This window comes from Triturus cristatus, chromosome 1_2 (assembly GCF_964204655.1).
Source record: "Triturus cristatus chromosome 1_2, aTriCri1.1, whole genome shotgun sequence".
Lineage (NCBI taxonomy): Eukaryota > Metazoa > Chordata > Amphibia > Caudata > Salamandridae > Triturus > Triturus cristatus.
Genome location: NC_140580.1, coordinates 1,153,122,540 through 1,153,146,205, shown reverse-complemented (window position 1 = coordinate 1,153,146,205; position 23,666 = coordinate 1,153,122,540). Strand labels below are relative to the sequence as shown.

The window sequence follows — 23,666 nt, the reverse complement described above, 5'->3', positions numbered from 1 at the left end:
TTAAGATGCCAGATTTCTCTTGACTAAACAGACGCGCAAGCACGCACCCACCTTTCACACTCATAAGCAGATTCTGCTTAAGGTTTTTAAACATTTTTGACTATTACAAAAGCAAGTGTAATTAATACTTTTGTTTTAAAAATCTCTCAATTGAATGAGAAGTGTACTAAAAGCAAACTTGCCTCCTCCATATTGGCTCTAAAAGTTCTCTGCAAAGAAAGTGCTTATGTGAAAAGAGTTGCCTTATAGTAGAGCTGGAGTGTGGTGAGTTGGTAATCTGCAGTTTTTTTCTAATGAAGGCTGAGAAACTGGTAATGATCGGCGTTCTCACCCTTGTGTGTGGAATACCTTTATGGTCGAAGGTTTTCCAGAAATTAGATGTTTAATGCGCTTTCCGTCCAATTTCATTCTGTTGCTCTGCATCATTATTTGGATAGACAGTTGATGTGACTGGATGTTAACATGGAGTGGACTCTCGAATTTTCGCCTCTTCCTTAGGTTCAGGGGCCATTTGCATTTTTTGAGTTTTTCCCCCTTCACCCTTCCAATTCATATTTTTGTCTGTTTTTAGTTTGGTCTGCCAAGCGTTCTCATGCTCAGCCGTCTGTATCCTGGGACAGTTTTGCCAATTGCAGAAATTGAACATGATTGAGGAATTCAAAAGTAGTATTTATGGTCTCTTGTGTGGTGGGGGTTGAGAGGAATTTTCTACACCAAATGCCTACATGTTTTGCAAAACCTATTAATGTCAAATTTGCCATGAGGCACCAAGCCGATCTTTCCATCCCAGTGGCCCTGCACTGTCGTCCAGGTCAGTGTTGGCACATGTCAAAAAAAGCTGGCATCAAGGGGAATGGCCAGTTAGTCACAGGCGTGTATGTGCCACAATCTCTCCTCCCCCTTCCCTTCTGCCCTCAGGCTCCAGCCCACCACTCCCATGGATTACCTGCCCTCCACCTACAAGAGTCCTTTAACTGGTTTAAGTTGTCGTAGGAGGGATTGTGGCATTTTTGGCCACTACCCCAGATGGTTGTTCACCTTGAAGGCTATTCCAAGGTAGTTGACCTTCAGCCTTCCAAAGAGTTGCCTCTGTAAACTCGGTGTCCTAGGAGTAATGCAGTCAGTCAAATGTGCTGTGATGTAGAACGAGTACGCAGTAAGCGTAATCCGTTTGGCTCTGCATGGAATGTGGAGCAATGCTCCAATCCCACTGACTCCTTTCTCTGATTTCCTTTTAGGAATGAAAGCGCTTATGCTGCCTCAGTGGAAAGGTCAGAGGGCATACACGCCCATAGAGACCACTTTGAGGAGCGAGGGGAAGAGTACTCAACAACCAGCAATTATGATCTGAAGCCCCAAGTACACTATAGCTGCTGCATATCTCCTCGAAGAGGTCAGGAAATATTATTTGAACGTCAGGAAATCCTGCCAGGCCAGTGTGATTGTAGAGCCCGACAGGGGAACTTAAAGAGTTCTCCTTTAAGTGACTCTGACTTTATGCAGAGTGATAAAGCTCACTATAATGGATGGGATGTACCACAGTGCCCTAAATCGTCAGACACTTCTAGTAGTGTGGAAGGGGAGTCGTGCAAAGATGACCACACTACTCACACAGATTCTTGGAAGTCAGTGTTTCCTGAGTCGCCAGCAGGAAATGTTCACTGGGGTTCCGAGGATTCAAGGAGTACCAATTGTCCGGAACAAACTGGGAGGACAAGGAGATCTGGTCCTAATAAAAAACCAATCCTCAAAGACCTCAAGATGGAGGAGACAAAGGGGTTGGTGAAGATAAAACCTTATACTGAAGAGCATGCGCAGACCACAAAAGAAAAAGTTGAAAACTCTTCCACCATTGGAAATAAAGCCAGGATCTATTCAGGCTCCTCACCTAGTCCTGATGGATCTTTATTAGAGGATAAAATGTGTGGTCACAACAGTTACGCCAGAGTGTCTGAGGAACCTTCTGAAGAGAATTCAGCAAGACCTTGTGAGAGCAAGTTTTCAGATGCCAAGGACCTTCCTCCCATGAAACGAAGTAACTGGATTTTTATAGATGAAGAGCAGGCCTTTGGGGACAGAGGCCAAATCGGAGGAAGAAGCCATGCGTTTAAGGATTTTACTGTCAGAGGTGGTCGAGGCAAAAGAACCTACAGCAGTGCAAGAAATACCAGAGGCCGGGGCTTTCGTGAGTTCACCCAGATTAATGCCTTCACAAGAGGCAGGCCTATGCGACGCAGAGTAGCCAGTGAGACACCTAGTGAAGGGTCTGAATATGAGGATCTTCCCAAGCGTCGGCGAGAAAGGGGTTCTGATAATGGCAATGAAGATTTCCTTCCTGAAAGGGAGGGCAGGGACCTACAGAGAGGAGATTTAAAAGACTCATGGAGGTCAAATAAAATGTACTCTGATCCTAGCAGTCTTGACTCCAGGTTAAGAACGCAGAGAGTCTTTGGAAGGTCACTGCCACCCAGGCTAACTGGACAAAGAGGTTTTGAATCAAAGGAGTGTCTCAGCTGGCGGGGAAAAAGCAACCGTTGGCAGGGAAATGGTCCTCCATCTGAAGCATTTGGATATAGAGGTCCATCTGAGAGTGACAATGCGCGTGATCCCAATCTGTTTTCAGACTCCTTTTCTGCACAGATTTATCATGGATACCAAGGCAGTCAGCGGTCTTTTATTCAAGAAGAATATGATCCAGAGGGCATGGACAATAGAGCTTCCAGGAGGAGAAGGGCCCCTCGGCAAGACAAACCACCACGGTTCAGACGCCTTCAACAAAGGAAAGACCCTGTTGGCCAATTGACTCATGCGGTTGCTGCAAATGTAGTTCAGACTCAGTGGCAAGGGCAATCCACATTGTCTCCATCAGACAGAAATGGTCCACCTGTGACAAGATCTCCAGAGCTGGCCAACCATAACTGCTCAGATCAGGCCATTGAAGAGTGGGAGACTGCTTCTGAAAGTAGTGACTTCAGTGAGAGGCGGGAAGGCCTGCCAGAGGTGGATGGCAGCCTGTCAAGTGGCAGCTTGGGTGAGAAACGGGAGATGTCCAAGAGGAGTTTCTCCAGCCAGAGACCCCTCATGGACAGGCAGAGCCGCAAGGTGGAGACCTCTGGGTATGTGGAGAATTTGGTAAAGTCTAGTGGGCATAGAGCTCAAAACGACCCCAGTGGATCGCCAATAAAGACCGAAAGGTAAACCCTAGATTTGAAAGTACAGTCCGTGCTTTGTGAAACCTTGCTTGGTTAAAGTTTAGTTGCACAGATTTGTTTGCATGCAGATTCCTAGACAATTGGACGTGCATACAGTTGACTGAAATTGGGGTGCACAGGCTGTGCTTCCTCAATTGTCTCAACTTTCAGTGCTATTTCCAGCTTGCCTGCCAATATTAGACTGAAAATCAGATGTCAGGCATTTGAGCTTGAGGCCTAATTATTTCCAAATATTGTACTGATTTCTGAAATTGCAAAAATACTTGTCCCAGGATTGCAGCGTGCTTTTTCTTACTGCAGAAGGGGAAGAGAACTGTGGTGCTTTCTGTGCCACAATGTTGATCCTGTATCACTTGAATGTAAGTGTTTTGCTACTTGATCAAAGCTGGCTCTCCTTGGAACCCAAATCTCAAATCCTTTTTCTCCCAATGAGTTGGGGCTCATATGTCTTTAATTGTAGATGAGCATTGTTCAAAATCTGTTCAGCCACAAGCTTCAGCTTTCAAATCCCTAGGGCAAAGCAGGAACATTTCAAGTTGTTCCATTATGCAAGTACAGTGTGGCATTCTGAGCAGTGCTATTAAGATATTAAGGGGGAAATGAGTATCTTTTGTGGAGCATTCATTCGAAAAATTTAAAAATGGGCCCGAAATCACTGGAAATTGAGACTGTATCCCTTACCCCTTTGTTAAAATAGGCTTTTGGTTGTCTTTGGTCAATTAACTCAAAGGGCTTTTGGGTAGTAATAAAGTTTGTGTCATGCTCATTGTGTACCGTGTTTATGCACTTGGACAGTGGGAATGCATTTCAAGGCGAGCCATTTTCTTGTGTTCAACTTTAAACCGTTATCACCCCTTAAATGATCTTTGATGTACTTTGATTGGTTCTTCTTTCCAAAACCCTTTTCTTACACCTTATCATCCCTTGGTTGCACCTCTTGAAAAGCATTGGCCACTGTCTGTAGGTAATGCCTGCGAGTCTTGTTAAATTTTTTTATCTGCTGTTAAGCAGCCTGAAAACATGGGAAATGGCAACTCTGAAAAGTTAGCTAGAGACTAAAGTGTCCACCCCTCTCCTCCCCAGCAAGCAATTGCTGTTTTGTTGAACTTATCAAGTGCTATCTGTTCTATAGATTAAACTGTACTGTCTTAATACAGCAGGTCCCCTGTGGAAGAGACCTTTTCTGCGCTTAGCCGATTGGACAGTGGCAGTAACCACTCTCTGTACAGCATGGAGCGTTCTACGCACAGCAGCACAGACGCACCAGACACTCCAGGGAAGAAACAAGACAAGGAGCACAAATCCTCCATGCAAAAGAGTGCTGAATCCTTGGTGCAGTATGACGGCAGCTACAGCAGTAAGTCTGGTTTTGTGTGTGACAATACAACCCAATTAAGAATTTGTCAAAAAAACTAGAGGCGCAGGCAAAAGGCTATTTGGGGTGTTTTTCTAGTTTCCACTATCACTCCTTACCACTGCTGTCACTCCCTACCATCACAGCATCCCTTTTAACTCCCTAGCTTCACAGCATTCCGTTTTCACATCACAGCATCCCTCTGTAACTCCATACCATCACAGCAGCCCCAAAGGTAGGCAGAGGTAAAAATAGGTTCGAGGCATGTGGGCTGCTGAATTCATATCTGTGCATAGATCGCCGCCTAGTGTTGGGTCCGGATGTTTGCACGTTGTTGTCCTGGAAGAGTCTTCGAAGTATCACGAGATAGGTGACTCCTCCCCTGGACCACAGTGCGCATGGGCATCCTCTCCATCCTTAGATTGTTTTTTTCCGCCATTGGGTTCGGATGTGCTTATCTTAGCTCAAGTTAGGAAAATTTAGTCTAAGGCCAAAAGGCCTTTAGTTTTCGTCGGTACTGTTCCCGTTCGGTATCGACTGCTTTCTGGATTAGTTTAGAAACTTCTTCCAGCCTTTCGGATCCGTTTGGTCCGAACATTGACCTTACTTCGACGATGGAATCGAGGACCCCATTCAAACGGTGTCCTGTATGCCACGCAAAATACCCACACATCAACGTCCACCCGGTATGCAACAAATGTCTCTCGCCGGATCACGACAAATCGAAATGTATGGCCTGTGCCCGATTCCGATCGAAGAAGACTCTCCGGAATCGACGGGCAGCGAGATTAGAAGCGCAGCAATCGGCGCCTACCCCGGCCAACATCTTCAGCACCGAGGACGAGGATGTAGAGAGTATCGAAGAAGTAAACTCCAGCCCCGCTTCCGAACACGATTCCCGATCGGAAGACGACGATGAAGTGCTTTTTCACAGGGAAGAAGCCGTCGACTAGGTAGGAGACTACGATGAGGCCTTTGGGGCCGAAGAGGATAGCTCTAGCGAAGAGCCAGGCCTACCCGTCGATACGGAGGCCGTTAAAGTGCGTCATTCTACGGCTCAGGTCGTGGGATTGCCTCCGGGCCTTACCCAAGATCAATCCCAAAGTTCTTCGGGCCCGGCCTCAAACATCCAGCACAAGCCATTATTACCAAAGACGACTGGATTCCCTTCTCCGAAACCAATCGTCGCACCAGTTCCACCGAAACCAAAAGTGAAACTGGCCGTGATCGGCTCAAAGACCTCCACTCCTTCGATGCCGACAACGACCGTCTGCTCCGAACGCCCGAAGAGGGATTTCGGCGCCGAACTCGCTGCAGCGGATATCGGTACCGACCCGAAAAGGAAGGCCCTCGGTCCCGCGAAAGCGCCTCGGCCCCTGGCACCGAAGCAGTCGGCCCTGACCACCAAAGTCAAAATGGCCGCTCCATCTGCGTCCACTTCGAAGACTGCAGCACACGCCAAATCATCGACTCCGACGACCGCTGATACCTCTCTTCGGCTCGATGACCCTGTGGCTCCAAAGCGGTCGACGCCTGCCTCCACGGTACCGACCGGCACCAAAGAACCTTCAGCGTTCTCGGTGCGACAAGTCGCGGCGTCGTTGCAACGCATCAGAGAACGGGCGGCCCTCCGATCCACGTCGGGCCCCGACACTAACAAGGCTCCAAACGCACCCTCGGCGCCCACCAACATCACTTTTGGTTTGCCGCCATCCACGGCGCCGAAGATGTTCGAGATCCGGACACGTGTCCGCCAGACACAGTCCCCATCTACTGGACACTCACCTTCTGAGCCTTCACAGCCACAATTCATCGATGCCGACACTGGCAGACTGATGCTCCGCAAACGGAAGATCACGCCAGAGAAGGGCTTGGACTCCTACAGAATACCTCTAAAGCACAAATTGCCAGCAGAGTTGGAACCGGTTCTGTATGAACGCTTGCAAACCTCCTATCAAGTTCCCCAGTCCTTTTCTCGTACGCCTTCCGAAACAGACGCAGTGGAGGACTACATGGGTGATGATACCACCTACCCTGGGGATGCTGATCCTGATGAGCAGCCGGACCCAGATCAAGCATGGGATGACCCTACAGACCAGGGTACCGCGCCAGATACCCAGGACACGCAGCTTTACAGCGCAAAAACATCTCCCACAGAGGACACTGCTGCCTTCAATGCCCTCATAGAACGTGCTGCCGCCAATCATGGAGTACAACTCCACTCTGACACTGTTGAGGAAGACTTCTTAGTGGACACTTTCGCCTCCTCCGAGAGAACTGTCAAAACTTTGCCCATGTTAAAAGGTGTTCTCAAACCTGCAAAGGACATTTTCAAAGAAGCAACCAGGGCACGGGTGCTAAACCCCAGGATTGAAAAAAAAATACAAGCCTACGCCCGCAGACCCTATGTACATTTGAGGTCAGTTGCCTCTGGACTCCATGGTGGTTGCTAACGCTCGCAAACGAGCCCATTCGCAAACGACAGGTGATGCTCCTCCCCCAGACAAAGAGTCCAAGGTGCTGGAGACCTCCGGCAAAAGAATTGCAGCTCAAGCAGCAAACATCTGGCGCATTGCCAATACACAGGCCCTCCTGGCCCGCTATGATCGCTCCCACTACGACACACTTGAATCGCTACTCCAGCATCTGCCAGATGAATACAAAGAGGCAGCGGAGCTCCTCATCAGAGAGGGACAACTCCTTACCAACGCATCCATTAAGTGCGCACTGGATGCTGCCGACACAGCAGCGAGGGCAATTAACACCAGCGTCATGTTACGCCGACACGCTTGGTTAAGGATCTCAGGATTCAAACCAGAGATTCAAAACAACATCCTGAATCAGCCAGTCAACCCCGACTACTTATTCGGCCCGGAAGTTGACACCACCTTAGAAAAAATAAAGAAAGACACTGACACTGCAAAGTCAATGGGGGCGCTGCAAACGCAGACATTTCGTAGTGGCTCCTTTCGTCGCCCCGGGAATAGGGGAGCAGCTAGAGGACAGGGGTCACAGTAGCCATACAATAAAGGGGGCTCACAGAACACCTACGATAAAAACAAGAGAGGTAGATATCGTGGCTCCAGCACCAAGGGCAGAGGACGAGGTTACGGCAACACCAGGTCCTCACCCAAGAACAAACAGTGACGCCCTCTCCCGTCCCCCCCCAACCACATAACACCTGTCGGGGGGAGACTCCAGCGGTTCCTGTCCACGTGGAACACCATCACCACAGACAGGTGGGTCAGGGACATTATCCAGCACGGTTACTGTCTCGAATTAACCTCCACTCCACCCAACATACGGCCAAAGCACCGTCCTATGTCCGTAGAGCAATTAGCATTATTGCAGCAGGAAGTGCTAAGTATGCTGCAAAAGGGTGCAATAGAGGTCGTGCCCGACAACCAGCAGGGGACAGGGGTGTACTCTCTGTACTTCTTAATCCCAAAAAAGGACGGGTCGCTCAGACCTATACTAGACCTGAGACACCTGAGACATTCTCAGAGCATTTCCATATGCTCACCCTACAGCAGGTTCTCCCGCTGCTCAGCCAGGGAGACTTCCTAGCCACACTAGACCTCAAAGATGCGTACTTCCACATACCCATACACCCATCAAACAGGAAATATCTCAGGTTCACTATTCAGGGACAGCACTATCAATTCAAAGTCCTCCCCTTCGGCGTGACAACAGCACCCAGGGTTTTCACCAAGTGCCTAGCTACAGTGGCTGCACATCTACAGAGACAACACATTCACGTCTACCCTTACCTGGACGACTGGCTTGTTCAAGCAAAGTCAGCCCAGCAATGCGCCAGCCACATGTCCCTCACCATCCACCTTCTTCACAGTCTGGGATTCTCACTAAATTACCCAAAATCACATCTCCAACCCGCACACGTACGACAGTACCTGGGCGCGACCATAAACACTCTGGCAGCCACAGCTCAGCCAAATTTAGTGAGGATCAACAGCATGCAACTGCTGATTTCAAAGTTCAAACCTCAACACTCCCTTCCTGCGCGAGTGTTCATGCAGTTGATAGGCATGATGGCCTCCTGCATTTTCATAGTCCCGCACGCAAGACTACATATGCGCCCGCTTCAGGAGTGCTTAGCACGTCAATGGAATCTGGCTCACGGGCAATTAAAAGACCAAGTGTTGGTGAGCGGTCGGGCATACAACTCTCTGCATTGGTGGAATCCACAAAACCTTTGCAAGGGCCGACCATTCCAAGAGCCTGTTCCACAAATAATACTGATGGCGGACACCTCTCTCCAGGGATGGGGAGCTCATGTACTCACTTACACAGTGCAGGGACTATGGACAACGCAACAAAAGAAGATGCACATCAACGTTCTGGAACTGATGGCAATCTTCCTAGCTATGAAGGCATTCAAAGTACACTTATGCAACAAAGTCGTGTTGATCCGGACGGACAACATGACTGCCATGTACTACATACAGAAGCAGGGAGGAACACACTCTCCACAGTTGTCTCATCTGGCTCAGAGCATGTGGAAGTGGGCCATTCAGAGGAACATATTCCTCATGGCGGAGCACCTCCCCGGCAAGGACAACCAGATGGCGGATCTGCTCAGCAGACACAGCCACCAGATGCACGAGTGGGAGCTACACCCGTCCGTACTCCAACCGTACTTCCAACAGTGGGGTCATCCGGAGATAGACCTATTCGCCACAAACGAAAACGCAAAATGCCAAAGCTTTGCCGCCAGGTTCCCACATCCACAGTCGCAGGGCGATGCGATATGGATGAACTGGTCCGGCAGATTTGCGTATCGCCATTAATACCGCTGGTGGCACGCAAACTGCGACAGCACTCACTGACACTCATCCTAGTTGCTACCACATGGGCGTGCCAGCCATGGTACACCACCTTTCTAGAACTTTCCGTGGTGCCGCATCAAAGGCTGCGGATCAAACCTGCACTCTTAACGCAGAACCATGGCGAAATTCAGCACCCAGATCTGCATCAGCTGAACCTGGCAATCTGGCTCCTGAAGTCTTAGAATTTGGCTACCTAAACCCGCCACCTGACTGTATGGAGATCATCAAGGAGGCCAGGAGACCCACTACCAGAGCTTGCTATGCAGCTAAATGGAAGAGGTTTGTCATTTATTGCAACAACACTGACATTAACCCGCTAGACGCATCCATTCAAAACATAATCTGTTACCTCTTACACCTGTACCGATGCAATCTGGCATACACCTCAATACGTATCCATTTGACCGCAATAGCAGCCTATCTCCAGAACAGGCAGCACCTCTCTTTATTCAGAGTGCCTGCCATCAAAGCTTTCTTGGAGGGACTTAAACGAGTAATTCCCCCAAGACACCCACCAGCACCGGTGTGGAACCTCAACTTGGTCCTCACCAGACTGATGGGTCCACCCTTCGAAACTCTCCACTCATGTGAGATTCAATTCCTCACCTGGAAAGTAGCTTTCCTAGTAGCAATCACTTTGTTGAGAAGAGTTAGTGAACTCCAGGCACTAACCATTCAAGAGCCATTCATACAGGTTCACGCAAACAGGGTCGTACTACGTACCAACCCCAAATTCATGCCTAAAGTAATATCGCAGTTCCACATGAATCAAACTATTGAACTGCCTGTTTTCTTTACAAATCCACAAAATGTCGCAGAGAGAATGCTCCATACACTAGATGTAAAGAGGGCCCTCATGTACTATATAGACAGAACTAAGGACTTTAGGAAAACAAAACAACTTTTCGTTGCCTTTTCTCCACAACACAAGGGCAACGCCATTTCCAAAGCAGGGATAGCCAGATGGATCGTTAAATGTATTCAAATTTGCTATCAAAAGGCGAAATGCACATTAACGATTCCCCCACGAGCCCACTCAACACGAAAGTTAGGGGCGTCCATGGCTTTCCTAGGAAACATTCCTTTAAAGGAAATATGTAGAGCAGCCACATGGTCCACTATACATACATTTACCAAACACTACTGTGTAGATGTACACTCAAAACAGCAGGCAGCTGTAGGACAGGCTGTTCTCAAAACTCTTTTTCAGACTGCTGCAGCTGGCACGGGCAGCTGCCGCTAATGGAGGGACTGCTATATAATCTATGCACAGATATGAATTCAGCAGCCCACATGCCTCGAACTGAATATGCTACTTACCAGTATGCATCTGTTCTTGGCATGTAGGGCTGCTGACATTCATATCGCCCACCCTCCTCCCCGACGCCTGTAGCGGCTGCAGCACTCAGAATTACTGTATAGCATGGTCATCACTTACTGGATCTACTCCATCACTGCCACAATGGCGAAAAACAATCTAAGGATGGAGAGGATGCCCATGCGCACTGTAGTCCAGGGGAGGAGCCGCCTATCTCGTGATACTTCGAAGACTCTTCCAGGACAACAATGTGCAATCATCCGGACCCAACACTAGGCGGCGATCTATGCACAGATATGAATGTCAGCAGCCCTACATGCCAAGAACAGATGCATACTGGTAAGTAGCATATTCAGTTCGAGGCATATGAGCTGCAGATTACACACTTTTGCATAGATCGCCATCTGGTGTTGGGCCCGGATGTTTTCAGTTTGTTGTTCCTCTTGGAAAGTCTTTGGAAGTCACGAGGTCGGTGACTCCTCCCTTTGTTCGCATTGAGCATGGGCTTCGGCTCCATCCTCAGATTGTTTTTTTCCGCCATCGGGCTCGGATGTAATACTTCGCGCTCCGGTTCCGAACAGTTCGAGGCATGTGGGCTGCTGAATTCATATCTGTGCATAGATCGCCGCCTAGTGTTGGGTCCGGATGTTTGCACGTTGTTGTCCTGGAAGAGTCTTCGAAGTATCCTTGGATAGGTGACTCCTCCCCTGGACTACAGTGCGCATGGGCATCCTCTCCATCCTCAGATTGTTTTTTTCCGCCATTGGGTTCGGATGTGCTATCTTAGCTCAAGTTAGGAAAATATTTTTTCGAGGCCAAAAGGCCTTTAGTTCGCGTCGGTACTGTTTATCGATCGGGTTCGATAGAATTTGTTAGTTAACTAACTTTCAGCACCGACTTCTTTCGCATTTACCTGTCCATCGACTACTTCGACGATGGAATCCAGGACGCCATTCAAAAGGTGTCCGGTATGCAATGCGAAGTACCCACACATCGACGTCCATCCGGTGTGCAACAAATGCCTTTCGCCGGACCACGACGAATCAACATGCATGGCCTGTGCCCGTTTCCGCTCCAAGAAGACTCTGCGGAATCGACGAGCGGCGAGACTTGAGGCGCAGCATGCGGCACCGGCCCCAACAGACATCTTCGGCGAGGCCGAAGACGTCGAGGAATTGGAAGTCTTGCCCTCCAGTCCCGTTTCCGAACACGAACCCGGATCGGACGAGGAAGACGAGTCACTCTTCCACAGAGGTGAAGACGACACCGAGGTAGGAGACGACGAGGAGGCCTTCGGGGCCGAAGAAAGTAGCTCCAATGATGAACAAGGCCTACCTGTTCAAACCGTTCAAACACCAGTGCCACAGCCTATGGCTCCGGTCGAGGGATCGCCTTCGGGCCTTATCCGAGACCCATCCCGCAGTTCTTCGGCCCCGCCCTCGGGCCCGGCCTCGGACGTTCAGCGGCAGCCATTACTACATAAACCGGCTGGTTTCCCTACCACGAAACCGAAACCGAAAGCTGCTCAGGTTCCACCGAAACTGAAAGTAGCGCTGGTCGGGTCGAGGCCTTCGACGCCAGCGCACCGCGTCGGCACCGACCGCACCAAGAGGGACTTCGGTGCCGAACTTGAAGCGGGCGACGTTGGAGTCGACAAACGGAAAAAAGCCATCGGCACCGACAAACCTGCTCGGCTACCGGCACCGACGACACCAAGGGCCGTACCGCCTGCTGTGTCTCACATCGCTCCCTCGACGACACCTAAGCCTCAGGTATCGAAGACTTCGACGGTGATCTCTTCACCTCGACTCGATGACCCGCCGGCGCCGAAAAAATCTACGGCCGCCTCTACGAGCCTGGCCGGTGCCAAAGCCTCGAAGGCGCCCCAAGTACGACCTGGTGCGACGCAAGGCAGCAAAACCACAACTGTCCTCCAGGACACGTCGGGCTCCGGTTCTGTCGGAGCTCCAGCAGCCTCTTCGGTGCCGACCAACATTACCTTCGGCTTGCCTCCGTCAACAATCCCAAAAATGTTCCAACTCAGGACACGGGTCACCCAACCTACGGTCACACCTGCTGAGACGTCTCCGGCACGTATCATCGACGCCGGCACTGGCAGGATGATTCTCCAGGACCGAAGGATAACTTCGGAGCCGCCATTGGACCCTTTCAGGATCCCACTAAAAAGGAAGTTGCCTGCAGAATCGGAACCTCTCCTTTATGAACCCTTCCATTCATCCTACCAGGATCCACACCGGTTCTCCCCCACACGCTCCGATACAGACGCATTGGAGGACTACATGGCTGACCAAGTCCCCTACCATGTAGACACGGACCCTGATGACCAGCAGGACCCTGATCAAACTTGGGGCGACCCTGCAGACCCCAGTGCACCTCTCGATGCACAGGATCCACAACTCTATGGGGCAAAGACATCTCCTACGGAGGATACTGCGGCGTTCAATGCTCTTATCGAACGTGCTGCCAATAACCATGGGGTGCAGCTTCACTCTGATACCATCGAAGATGACTTTCTAATGGACACCTTTGCATCCTCAGAAAGACATGTAAAGACTCTGCCAATGTTGAAGGGGGTCCTCAAACCAGCCAAGGACATTTTCAAAGAACCCACCAGGGCACGAGTGATAAACCCCAGGATTGATAAAAAATACAGATCAGCACCTGGGGATCCTACTTACATCAGAGGACAATTACCACTCGACTCCATCGTCGTAGCGAATGCACGCAAGAGGGCACACTCGCAAACAACAGGTGACGCTCCTCCCCCGGACAAAGAGTCCAAGGTGTTAGAAACCTCTGGCAAGCGAGTTGCCGCCCAAGCTGCCAACATATGGCGCATAGCCAACACTCAGGCGCTCCTTGCTCGCTATGATAGAGCGCACTATGACACACTGGAGCAAATATTCCAACATCTCCCTGACCAGTTCAAGGAAGCCGCAGAAATGCTCATCAGAGAAGGACAGCTACTAACGAACGCTTCCATCAAATGCGCACTAGATGCTGCAGACACGGCTGCCAGAGCCATAAACACAAGCGTCATGTTGCGACGACATGCCTGGCTACGGATCTCAGGATTCAAGCCTGAGGTACAAAACAATATACTGAACCAGCCCGTCAACCCCGACTATTTATTCGGGCCAGAGGTTGACACCACCCTCAAAGATAAAAAAGGATACGGACACTGCAAAGTCCATGGGCGCACTACAAACTCAGTCCTTTCGGAGCGGCTCCTTTCGTCGCCCCGGAAACAAGGGAGCAGGTAGAGGACAGGGGTCACAACAAACATATAACAAAGGCAATACACAGACCACCTATGATAAACACACCCGAGGTGGATATCGTGGCTCCAGCACAAAGGGCAGAGGACGCGGCTACGGCAACACCAGGTCCTCCCCCAAGAACAAGCAGTGACGCCCTCTCCCTTCCTCCCGACCACATAACACCTGTCGGGGGAAGGCTACAAAGGTTCCTGTCCACGTGGGATTCCATCACCACGGACAGGTGGGTCAAAGATATTATAAAATACGGTTACTGTCTGGAGTTAACCTCCACTCCACCCACAATACCACCAAGAAGCCGTCCTATGTCCTCAGAGCACTTAACGCTCTTACAGCAAGAAGTGCAAAGTATGCTTCTAAAAGGCGCTATAGAGGTCGTACCCATCCACGAGCAGGGTGCGGGAGTGTACTCCCTCTACTTCTTAATTCCAAAAAAGGACGGGTCGCTCAGACCTATATTGGACCTGAGACCCCTGAACCAGTACATTCTTTCAGAGCACTTTCATATGCTCACTCTACAGCAAGTCCTTCCGCTTCTCAAGCAGGGAGACTTCCTAGCCACACTGGACCTCAAGGATGCGTACTTTCACATACCCATCCACCCCTCACACAAAAAATACCTCAGGTTCACTGTTCAGGGGCAGCACTATCAGTTCAAAGTCCTTCCCTTCGGCGTGACAACAGCGCCCAGGGTTTTCACGAAGTGCCTAGCTACGGTGGCAGCACATCTACGGAGGCAGCATATACACGTCTACCCCTACCTAGACGACTGGCTCATTCAAGCGAAGTCAGCCCAGCAATGTGCAAGCCACATGTCCCGCACCATTCACCTTCTTCACAGTCTGGGATTCTCACTAAATTACCCAAAGTCCCATCTCCAGCCCGCACACGTACAACAGTACCTAGGTGCGACTATAGACACTCTGGCGGCCACAGCTCAGCCAAATTTAGTGAGGATCAACAGCATACAACTGCTGATCTCCAAATTCAAACCCAATCACTCACTTCCAGCGCGAGTGTTTATGCAGCTGATAGGCATGATGGCCTCCTGCATCTTCATAGTCCCGCACGCGAGATTACATATGCGCCCACTTCAGGAGTGCCTAGCACGTCAGTGGAATCAGGCTCAAGGACAGTTAAAGGACCTAGTGTTGGTGAGCGGTCGGGCATACAACTCTCTGCATTGGTGGAATCCACAAACCCTTTGCAAGGGCCGACCGTTCCAAGAGCCTGTCCCACAAATAGTACTGACAGCGGACGCGTCTCTCCAGGGATGGGGAGCTCATGTACTCCACTACACAGTGCAAGGACTATGGACAACACAACAAAAGAAGTTGCACATCAACCTTCTGGAATTGATGGCAATCTTCCTAGCCATGAAGGCATTCAAAGTACATCTATGCAACAAGGTCGTGTTGATCCGGACGGACAACATGACCGCAATGTACTACATACAGAAACAGGGAGGCACACACTCTCCACAGTTGTCTCATCTGGCTCAGAGCATGTGGAAGTGGGCCATTCAAAGGAACATGTTCCTCATGGCGGAACACCTCCCTGGCAAGGACAACCAGATGGCGGATCTGCTCAGCAGACACAGCCACCAAATGCACGAGTGGGAGTTACACCCATCAGTTCTCCAACCGTACTTTCAGCAGTGGGGTCATCCGGAGATGGACCTATTCGCGACAAGCGAAAACGCAAAATGCCCAAGCTTCGCCGCCAGATTCCCACATCCGCAGTCGCAGGGCAATGCGATATGGATGAACTGGTCCGGCAGATTTGCGTACGCTTTTCCCCCAGCGCCATTGATACCGCTAGTGGCCCGCAAACTCCGACAACACTCCCTGACACTCGTCCTAGTTGCTCCCACGTGGGCACGCCAGCCGTGGTACACCACCTTCCTCGAACTTTCCGTGGTGCCGCATCAAAGGCTGCGGATCAAACCCGCGCATTTGACGCAGAACCATGGAGAGGTTCAGCACCCAGATCCGCAACAGCTGAATCTGGCGATCTGGCTCCTGAAGTCCTAGAGTTTGGCTATCTCAACCTGCTACCTGACTGTATGGACATCATCAAGGAGGCCAGGAGACCCACTACCAGAGCTTGCTATGCAGCCAAATGGAAAAGGTTCGTCATTTATTGCGGTAATAATGACATCAACCCGCTGGACGCATCCATCCAAAACATCATCTGTTATCTCTTACACCTATATCGATGCAATCTGGCGTACACCTCTATACGTGTCCATTTGACCGCAATATCAGCCTATCTGCAAACCAGGCAGCACCTCTCTCTATTCAGAGTGCCTGCCATCAAAGCATTCTTGGAAGGGCTCAAACGAGTCATTCCACCTAGTCACCCACCGGCTCCAATGTGGAACCTCAACTTGGTCCTCACACGCCTGATGGGTCCACCCTTTGAACCTCTACACTCATGCGAGAGTCAATTCCTTACCTGGAAAGTGGCCTTCCTAGTAGCGATCACTTCCCTCAGAAGAGTTAGTGAACTCCAGGCACTTACCGTTCAAGAGCCATTTATTCAGGTTCACGCCAACAGGGTCGTACTACGTACCAACCCCAAGTTCATGCCCAAGGTAATATCGCAGTTCCACATGAACCAGACTATTGAACTGCCCGTTTTCTTCCAAAATCCACAAACTGTTGCAGAAAGGGCACTACATACACTAGATGTACGGAGGGCCCTCATGTACTACATCGACAGGACTAAACCATTCAGGAAGACAAAACAACTGTTCGTTGCCTTTGCCCCACACCACAAAGGTAACGCCATCTCCAAAGCAGGGATAGCCAGATGGATAGTTAAGTGTATTCAAATCTGTTATCAAAAGGCAAAACGCACATTAACTATTCCACCACGAGCCCACTCAACACGTAAGTTGGGGGCCTCCATGGCCTTCCTAGGAAATATTCCCCTGCATGATATATGCAGAGCAGCCACATGGTCCACTACACACACATTTACAAAACACTATTGCGTAGATGTGCAGTCAAAACAGCAGGCAGCTGTAGGACAGGCTGTTCTCAAAACACTTTTTCAGACCGCTGCAGCTGGCACGGGTAGCCGCCGCTAATAGAGGGCACTGCTATGTATTCTATGCACAGATATGAATTCAGCAGCCCACATGCCTCGAACTGAATATGCTACTTACCAGTATGCATCTGTTCTTGGCATGTAGGGCTGCTGACATTCATATCGCCCTCCCTCCTCCCCGGCGCCTGTCGCAGCTGCAGCTCTCAGAATTACTGCAAGCATGGTCATCACTTTCTGTATCTACTCCATCACTGCCACAATGGCGAAAAACAATCTGAGGATGGAGAGGATGCCCATGCGCACTGTAGTCCAGGGGAGGAGTCACCTATCCAAGGATACTTCGAAGACTCTTCCAGGACAACAACGTGCAAACATCCGGACCCAACACTAGGCGGCGATCTATGCACAGATATGAATGTCAGCAGCCCTACATGCCAAGAACAGATGCATACTGGTAAGTAGCATATTCATTTCCAGTTCGACGATCGAAGCGGAATCCTTGCTCATCGCGGTATTGTTCAGATCCAAATCTCCTCAATCACCTTCTCTTCGACACATCTTCGATTCCAGTCGTCGTCGACGGCGGCCTTCGGGCCTATCCAAGCTCCGGTCCCGGCTGATGGAAAGAACTCCATTCAAGAAGTGCCCTCGATGTGGGTCCAAATTCCCCCACACCGATCTTCATGAGGTGTGCAACCTCTGCCTCTCCCCTGAACACGAGGCTCGAGACTGTCCTGCCTGCAAGTCTTTCAGATCGAAAAAGACTATTCGAGATCGATGGGCCAGACGAAACATGGCGCACTCCTCTACCTCAGTTCCAGTCGACATCTTTGGGGACTACGTCGAAGCTCCGGGACAGCAGCACACCGAAGAGGACCTAGTCAGTGCTTCCGAAGCCGACGACTCGGATGTGGAGGACATCACCCCGGCGCAGGGAGTCGTGAGTACTATACCCCCTCCCACACCTGCGCCGACACCCAAGAAGGCTTTGGTCACGCCTTCGCCTCCGGGCCTAGGCAAGACCAGAGACACTGCTTCCAACACCCCACCTTCAGGCCCGGTGAAGAAGCCAAATAAGCCTTCCGGCGGCTCGGGCTCGAGCCAGCCTGCCAGCGGTGCTGAGAAACACTTCGGCACCGAAAAAGAGACCGGCCTCTACCTCGACACCAAGCTCCACACCAAAGTCCTCGGTGTCGAAACCTAGCCTTTCGGTACCGGCCAAACCCCATAAGGCCCTCGGCACCGACACTCCCGCGCTGAAGCCTACCTCGGCGCCGACCAAGAAATCGGAGGCTCCAAAAAAGCACGGCACGGACAAGCCTAAAAAGTCATCACCCCGAAACCTTCGGCGCCGACGGAACCAACATTGTCACAGAAACTGTTTACTCCGGATCCCTTGCAAAAGACACTTATCAAGGATCCAAAGACTGGACATTTGGCACTCTCTTCAAGATATAGACATTTGGACAAACCGGCTCCGCCTCCACCTCCAAAGAGGAAAGACTCTGCTACCTCCCCTTTCAGAGTGCCTTCCCCACCCTCTCCGCCTTCTCCACCCCCGCCTCATCGCTCATCGACCCCGTCTCCGGATGATGATGATCAGGGGGACCCATATTACGATCCAGGGGATGTGCATAAGACCCCACCCCTACAGGATCCCCAGACCCATGGGGCAACTATAATAATCCAGACATCCCAGATGTCCCACAAGATGACCTTTACCCGTCCAGGCCATCTCCACGAGAAGACTCATTAGGTTTTCACCACCTACTTCAGAGGGCGGCACATTATCACGAGGTAGAGCTACACACTGACCCGGTAGAGGAAGATTTCCTCCTCGACACCTTTGATACCGCACATAGGTCTACCTCCATACTACCTATGCTCAAGGGGGTAATAAAACATGCGCCAGAGGTCTTTAAAGACCCAGTCAGGGCTAGGGTCATTAACCCACGCATAGAGAAAGTATAAAGCTGCCCCCACAGATCCTGCCTATATCAAAGGGCCAGCGCCACTAGATTCCCTAGTGGTCTCCACTGCACGGAAGAGGTCAAACTCCCAGGCGTCAGGCGAAGCACCACCACCTGACAAAGTCAAAGCTACTGGATGCGTCAGGAAAGCGCACTGCGTCACAGGCAGCCAATCTATGGCGTATCGCCAACACTCAAGCGCTATTGGCCAGATACGACAGAGCGCATTATGATGAACTAGAAACCATCATGCACCATCTCCCAGGAAATACAAAAATAGGGCCAATGAATTAATTCAAGAGGATAAGACGATAACTAACACCTATATACGCTGCGCCTTAGACGCAGCAGACACAGCCTCCAAGGCCATTAACACTAGCGTCGTCCTCCGTCGCCATGCTTGGCTGAGAGTTTCAGGCTTTAAACCTGAGGTACAGGCCTCCATATTAAATCATTCATTTGATCAAGAACATCTATTCGGCCCAAAGGTAGATGAGGCCCTAGAGAGATGAAGGACACAGATACGGCAATCTATAGGAGCCCTGCAGTCGCACCCTCCTAGGCGCTCCTTTCGGGGTACGGCCAGAGGCTACTCCTCAGCGCATCCACTTCCTACAAATCCCCTGCTCAATCCACCTTCACAAGGGGTTATCAAAGAGGCGGCCATGGGGGCAATAATAATTAAGGCAGAGGCAAAACAAATACCGCCCGCTCTGCCACGCCGCCTACCCAATGACTTCCCCCTGCTTCCTCCAGACCATCCCACTCCAGTTGGGGGCAGGCTACAAAATTTCCTTCACGTCTGTGAGACCATCACCTCAGACAGATGGGTGACCCAAATTATTCGTTCAGGGTACTGCCTAGAATTGACATATACCCCCCCAAACATTCCACCCAGGCAACGCCCAATGTCACAAGAACATTCCACGTTACTAAAACAGGAGGTAATCTCCCTCCTACAAAAACATGCGATAGAACAAGTCCCCGCCAATCAGCAAAATTTAGGGGTCTACTCCCTATATTTTCTGATACCAAAAAGAGACGAGACTCTACGACCTATTTTAGATCTCCGGCCTCTAAACACATACATACATTCGGACCATTTTCACATGGTAACACTTCAGCAGGTACTTCCGCTCCTCTCCCAGAACGACTTTCTCACCACACTGGACTTGAAAGACGCATACTTTCACATTCCGGTACACCATGCTCACAGAAAGTACCTCAGATTTGTAGTGGACGGGCAACACTACCAGTTCAAGGTGCTCCCCTTCGGGGTCACAACAGCACCAAGGGTATTCACCAAGGGCCTAGCGGTAGTGGCGGCACACCTCAGACAGAACATTCACGTCTTCCCATATTTGGACGACTGGCTAATAAAAGCCACGTCCTACAACCAATGTGTACATCACACCGCCACTACAATCCAACTACTTCATCAGCTAGTTTTCACGGCGATCCACCAAAAGTCCCAGCTAATACCATCCCACACAAAGCAATACCTCGGTGCCACCATAGACACCTCAAAAGCCATAGCCTACCCCAATCCTGCCAGGATTGCAAGCATTCAGGCTTTGCGTCAAAGATTCATACCTCAACATTCTCTCCCAGCAAGAGTGTTTATGCAACTAATAGGGATGATGGCCTCTTGCATTTTCATAGTGCCTCATGCAAGACTCCAGATGCGTCCACTCCAAGAGTGCTTAGCACGCCAATGGAACCAGGTCCAGGGGCAACTGACAGATATGGTGTTGGTAGACTGTCGCACCCATCGCTCTCTGCAGTGGTGGAACACCACAAATCTTTCCAGAGGTCGACCGTTCCTGGACCCGGTTCCACAAATAACCCTAACAGACGCATCGCTCTCCGGCTGGGGAGCTCATCTATTACACCTCACAGTGCAGGGCACATGGACGCCGCAACAAAAGTTACTCCACATCAACCATCTGGAGTTACTGGCAATCTTTCTAGCCCTAAAATCCTTTCAGACAGATTTTAGGCAAGGCAGTCCTTATTCGCACAGACAACATGACGGCCATGTATTACATTCAAAAACAAGGCGGAACACACTCTCCACAGCTCTCAACTAGCACAGAGCATATGGAGATGGGCAATTCCACACAATCTTTCTCCTAGCCCAACATGTCCCAGGAGTCCAAAACACCATAGCAGATCTGCTCAGCAGACAGACGCAGCAGAATCACGAGTGGGAACTTCACCCGCAGGTTCTTCACCCGTTCTTTCAAATGTGGGGGCATCCGCAGGTAGACCTCTTCGCCACCCACGAAAACAAAAAATGCCCAAGCTTCGCCGCCAGATACCCACACTCATTGTCCAAAGGCAATGCGATATGGATGAACAGGTCAGACAAATTTGCGTACGCTTTCCACCTCTCCCACTAATTCCATTAGTGGTGCGAAAGCTACAACAGCATTCCCTCACACTGATCCTAGTAGCTCCAACATGGGCCAGACAACCATGGTACACCACGCTGCTGGAACTCTCGGTAGTACCACACCAAAAGCTACAGCTCTCACCATGCCTCCTAACCCAGAACCATGGAAAGATCAGGCACCCGGACCCAGCTCAGCTCAACCTTGCGATCTGGCTCCTGAAATCCTAGAATTCGGATACCTAAACCTTCCCCCTGACTGTATGAACGTCATCAGAGAAGCTAGACACCCTACCACTAGAGCATGCTACGCTGCCAAGTGGAAAAGATTTGTTGTTTATTGCCATCACAATCAATCCTCTAGACGTGTCTATACAACACATCATATGCTACTTACTCCATCTACAAAGGTGTAACCTAGCATATACCTCCATTCGGCTACACCTCGCAGCAATTGCCGCTTACCTACAAAACACGCAGCATCTATCACTTTTCAGAGTACCTGCCATTAAAGCCTTCATGGAAGGCCTAAAACGAATAATTCCCCCCAGAGTACCACCCTGACCTGTGTGGAACTTAAATATTGTTCTCACAAGGCAAATGGGGCCGCCCTTCGAACCTTTGCATAAATGTGAACTGCAATTTCTCACATGGAAAACAGCTTTTCTTGTAGCCATCACTTCCCTTAGAAGGGTCAGTGAGATACAAGCACTTACCATACAAGAACCTTTTCTTCAAATGCACCAAAACAAGGTTGTTCTCCGTACCAACCCAAAATTCCTTCCTAAAGTCATTTCCCCTTTTCACCTCAACCAATCTGTAGAATTACCGGTATTTTTCTCACAACCTCAAACTGTTGCAGAAAGGGCTCTACACACGCTAGATGTCAAACAAGCCTTACTTTACTATATCCAAAGAACACAACCTTTCAGAAAGACCAAACAACTGTTTGTCTCTTTCTCTCCACCACACATGGGCAACCCCATCTCAAAATCAGGGATAGCTAGGTGGATTGTAAAATGCATCCAGATTTGCTACCACAAAGCAAAACGAACGCTATCCGTTCCCCCTAAAGCCCACTCTACATGAAAGATAGGGGCTTCTATGGCTTTTCTAGGGAACATCCCATTAGATGATATCTGCAAAGCAGCTACATGGTCAACACCGCACACTTTCACTAAACATTCCTGTGTAGATGTGCAAACGTGCAAACCAAGCAACAAGCTAGTGTGGGCCAGGCTGTACTAAAAACACTATTTCAAACCACTGCAACAGATACCGGTGGTCGCCGCTAAGGTTGGGAACTGCTATATAGTCTATGCAAAAGTGTGTAATCTGCAGCTCATATGCCTCGAACGGAATATGCTACTTACCAGTATGCATCTGTTCTTGGCATGTAGAGCTGCAGATCTACACACGCCCACCCGGCTACCTGTATCTGTTCCAGTCTTATTTAGATACAACACACATGGGTTTCTTCACTGTTATTACTACGCTCCATCTTTCCCTGTTGGCGAAAAACAATCTGAGGATGGAGCCGAAGCCCATGCGCAATACGATCCAAGGGAGGAGTCAACGACCTCGTGACTTCCAAAGACTTTCCAAGAGGAAAAACAAACTGTAAACATCCGGGCCCAACACCAGATGGCGATCTATGCAAAAGTGTGTAGATCTGCAGCTCTACATGCCAAGAACAGATGCATACTGGTAAGTAGCATATTCCTTTCCCTAATGTCCAGCATGTTTTAAAATGGCGTCCCTGTCCAGTTGCACTGCCAGTAATAGGACAGACCAGCACAGGGCCATTTCTGCTCATGCAGGAGTGTCCTCACATGCAATATGCAGCACACTGCCTTCGGGCTGTTAGGACTGCTGTAGGGGTGACTTACACATGACATGCAGTGGTAGGGGACATGGCACACAGGGATATGTGACATGTCATGTTTTAACTTTTTTCTACACCATGACACTCAGCCTGCAATGGCAGCCTTGCATGTTATTAGTGAGGGGTCCCGTAGGGTGGCACAATTTGTGCTTTATCCCTTAGGGGCTCTCTTTAGTACCTCAGGCACTAGGTAGCAGGGTGCCATTTACTACGGACTGAAAGAGGGTGCTAAAGGTTTTGCCAATACGGGGAACAATTGTACAGTTTTGGGAAGGAGCACTGGTGAGCAGTAACCCAGTGCACTTTCAACCGAAATCATTTACCACGCCAAATGT

At 50.1% G+C, this 23,666-nt stretch overlaps 1 protein-coding gene across 6 annotated transcripts in view; it reads left to right on the top strand.

The window, feature by feature from the left end:
- The window catches only part of PRRC2B (proline rich coiled-coil 2B), a 714,633-nt gene that overhangs the window by 399,677 nt on the left and 291,290 nt on the right, over positions 1-23,666 (top strand). For 5 of the 6 annotated variants that reach the window (XM_085613949.1, XM_085613945.1, XM_085613947.1 and 2 more), the window contains exons 17-18: positions 1,239-3,194; positions 4,370-4,569. In XM_085613949.1, the coding sequence (XP_085470075.1) occupies positions 1,239-3,194; positions 4,370-4,569 (2,156 nt within the window). The remainder of the gene's footprint in view (positions 1-1,238; positions 3,195-4,369; positions 4,570-23,666) is intronic. The other variant, XM_085613950.1, reaches the window with a different exon arrangement.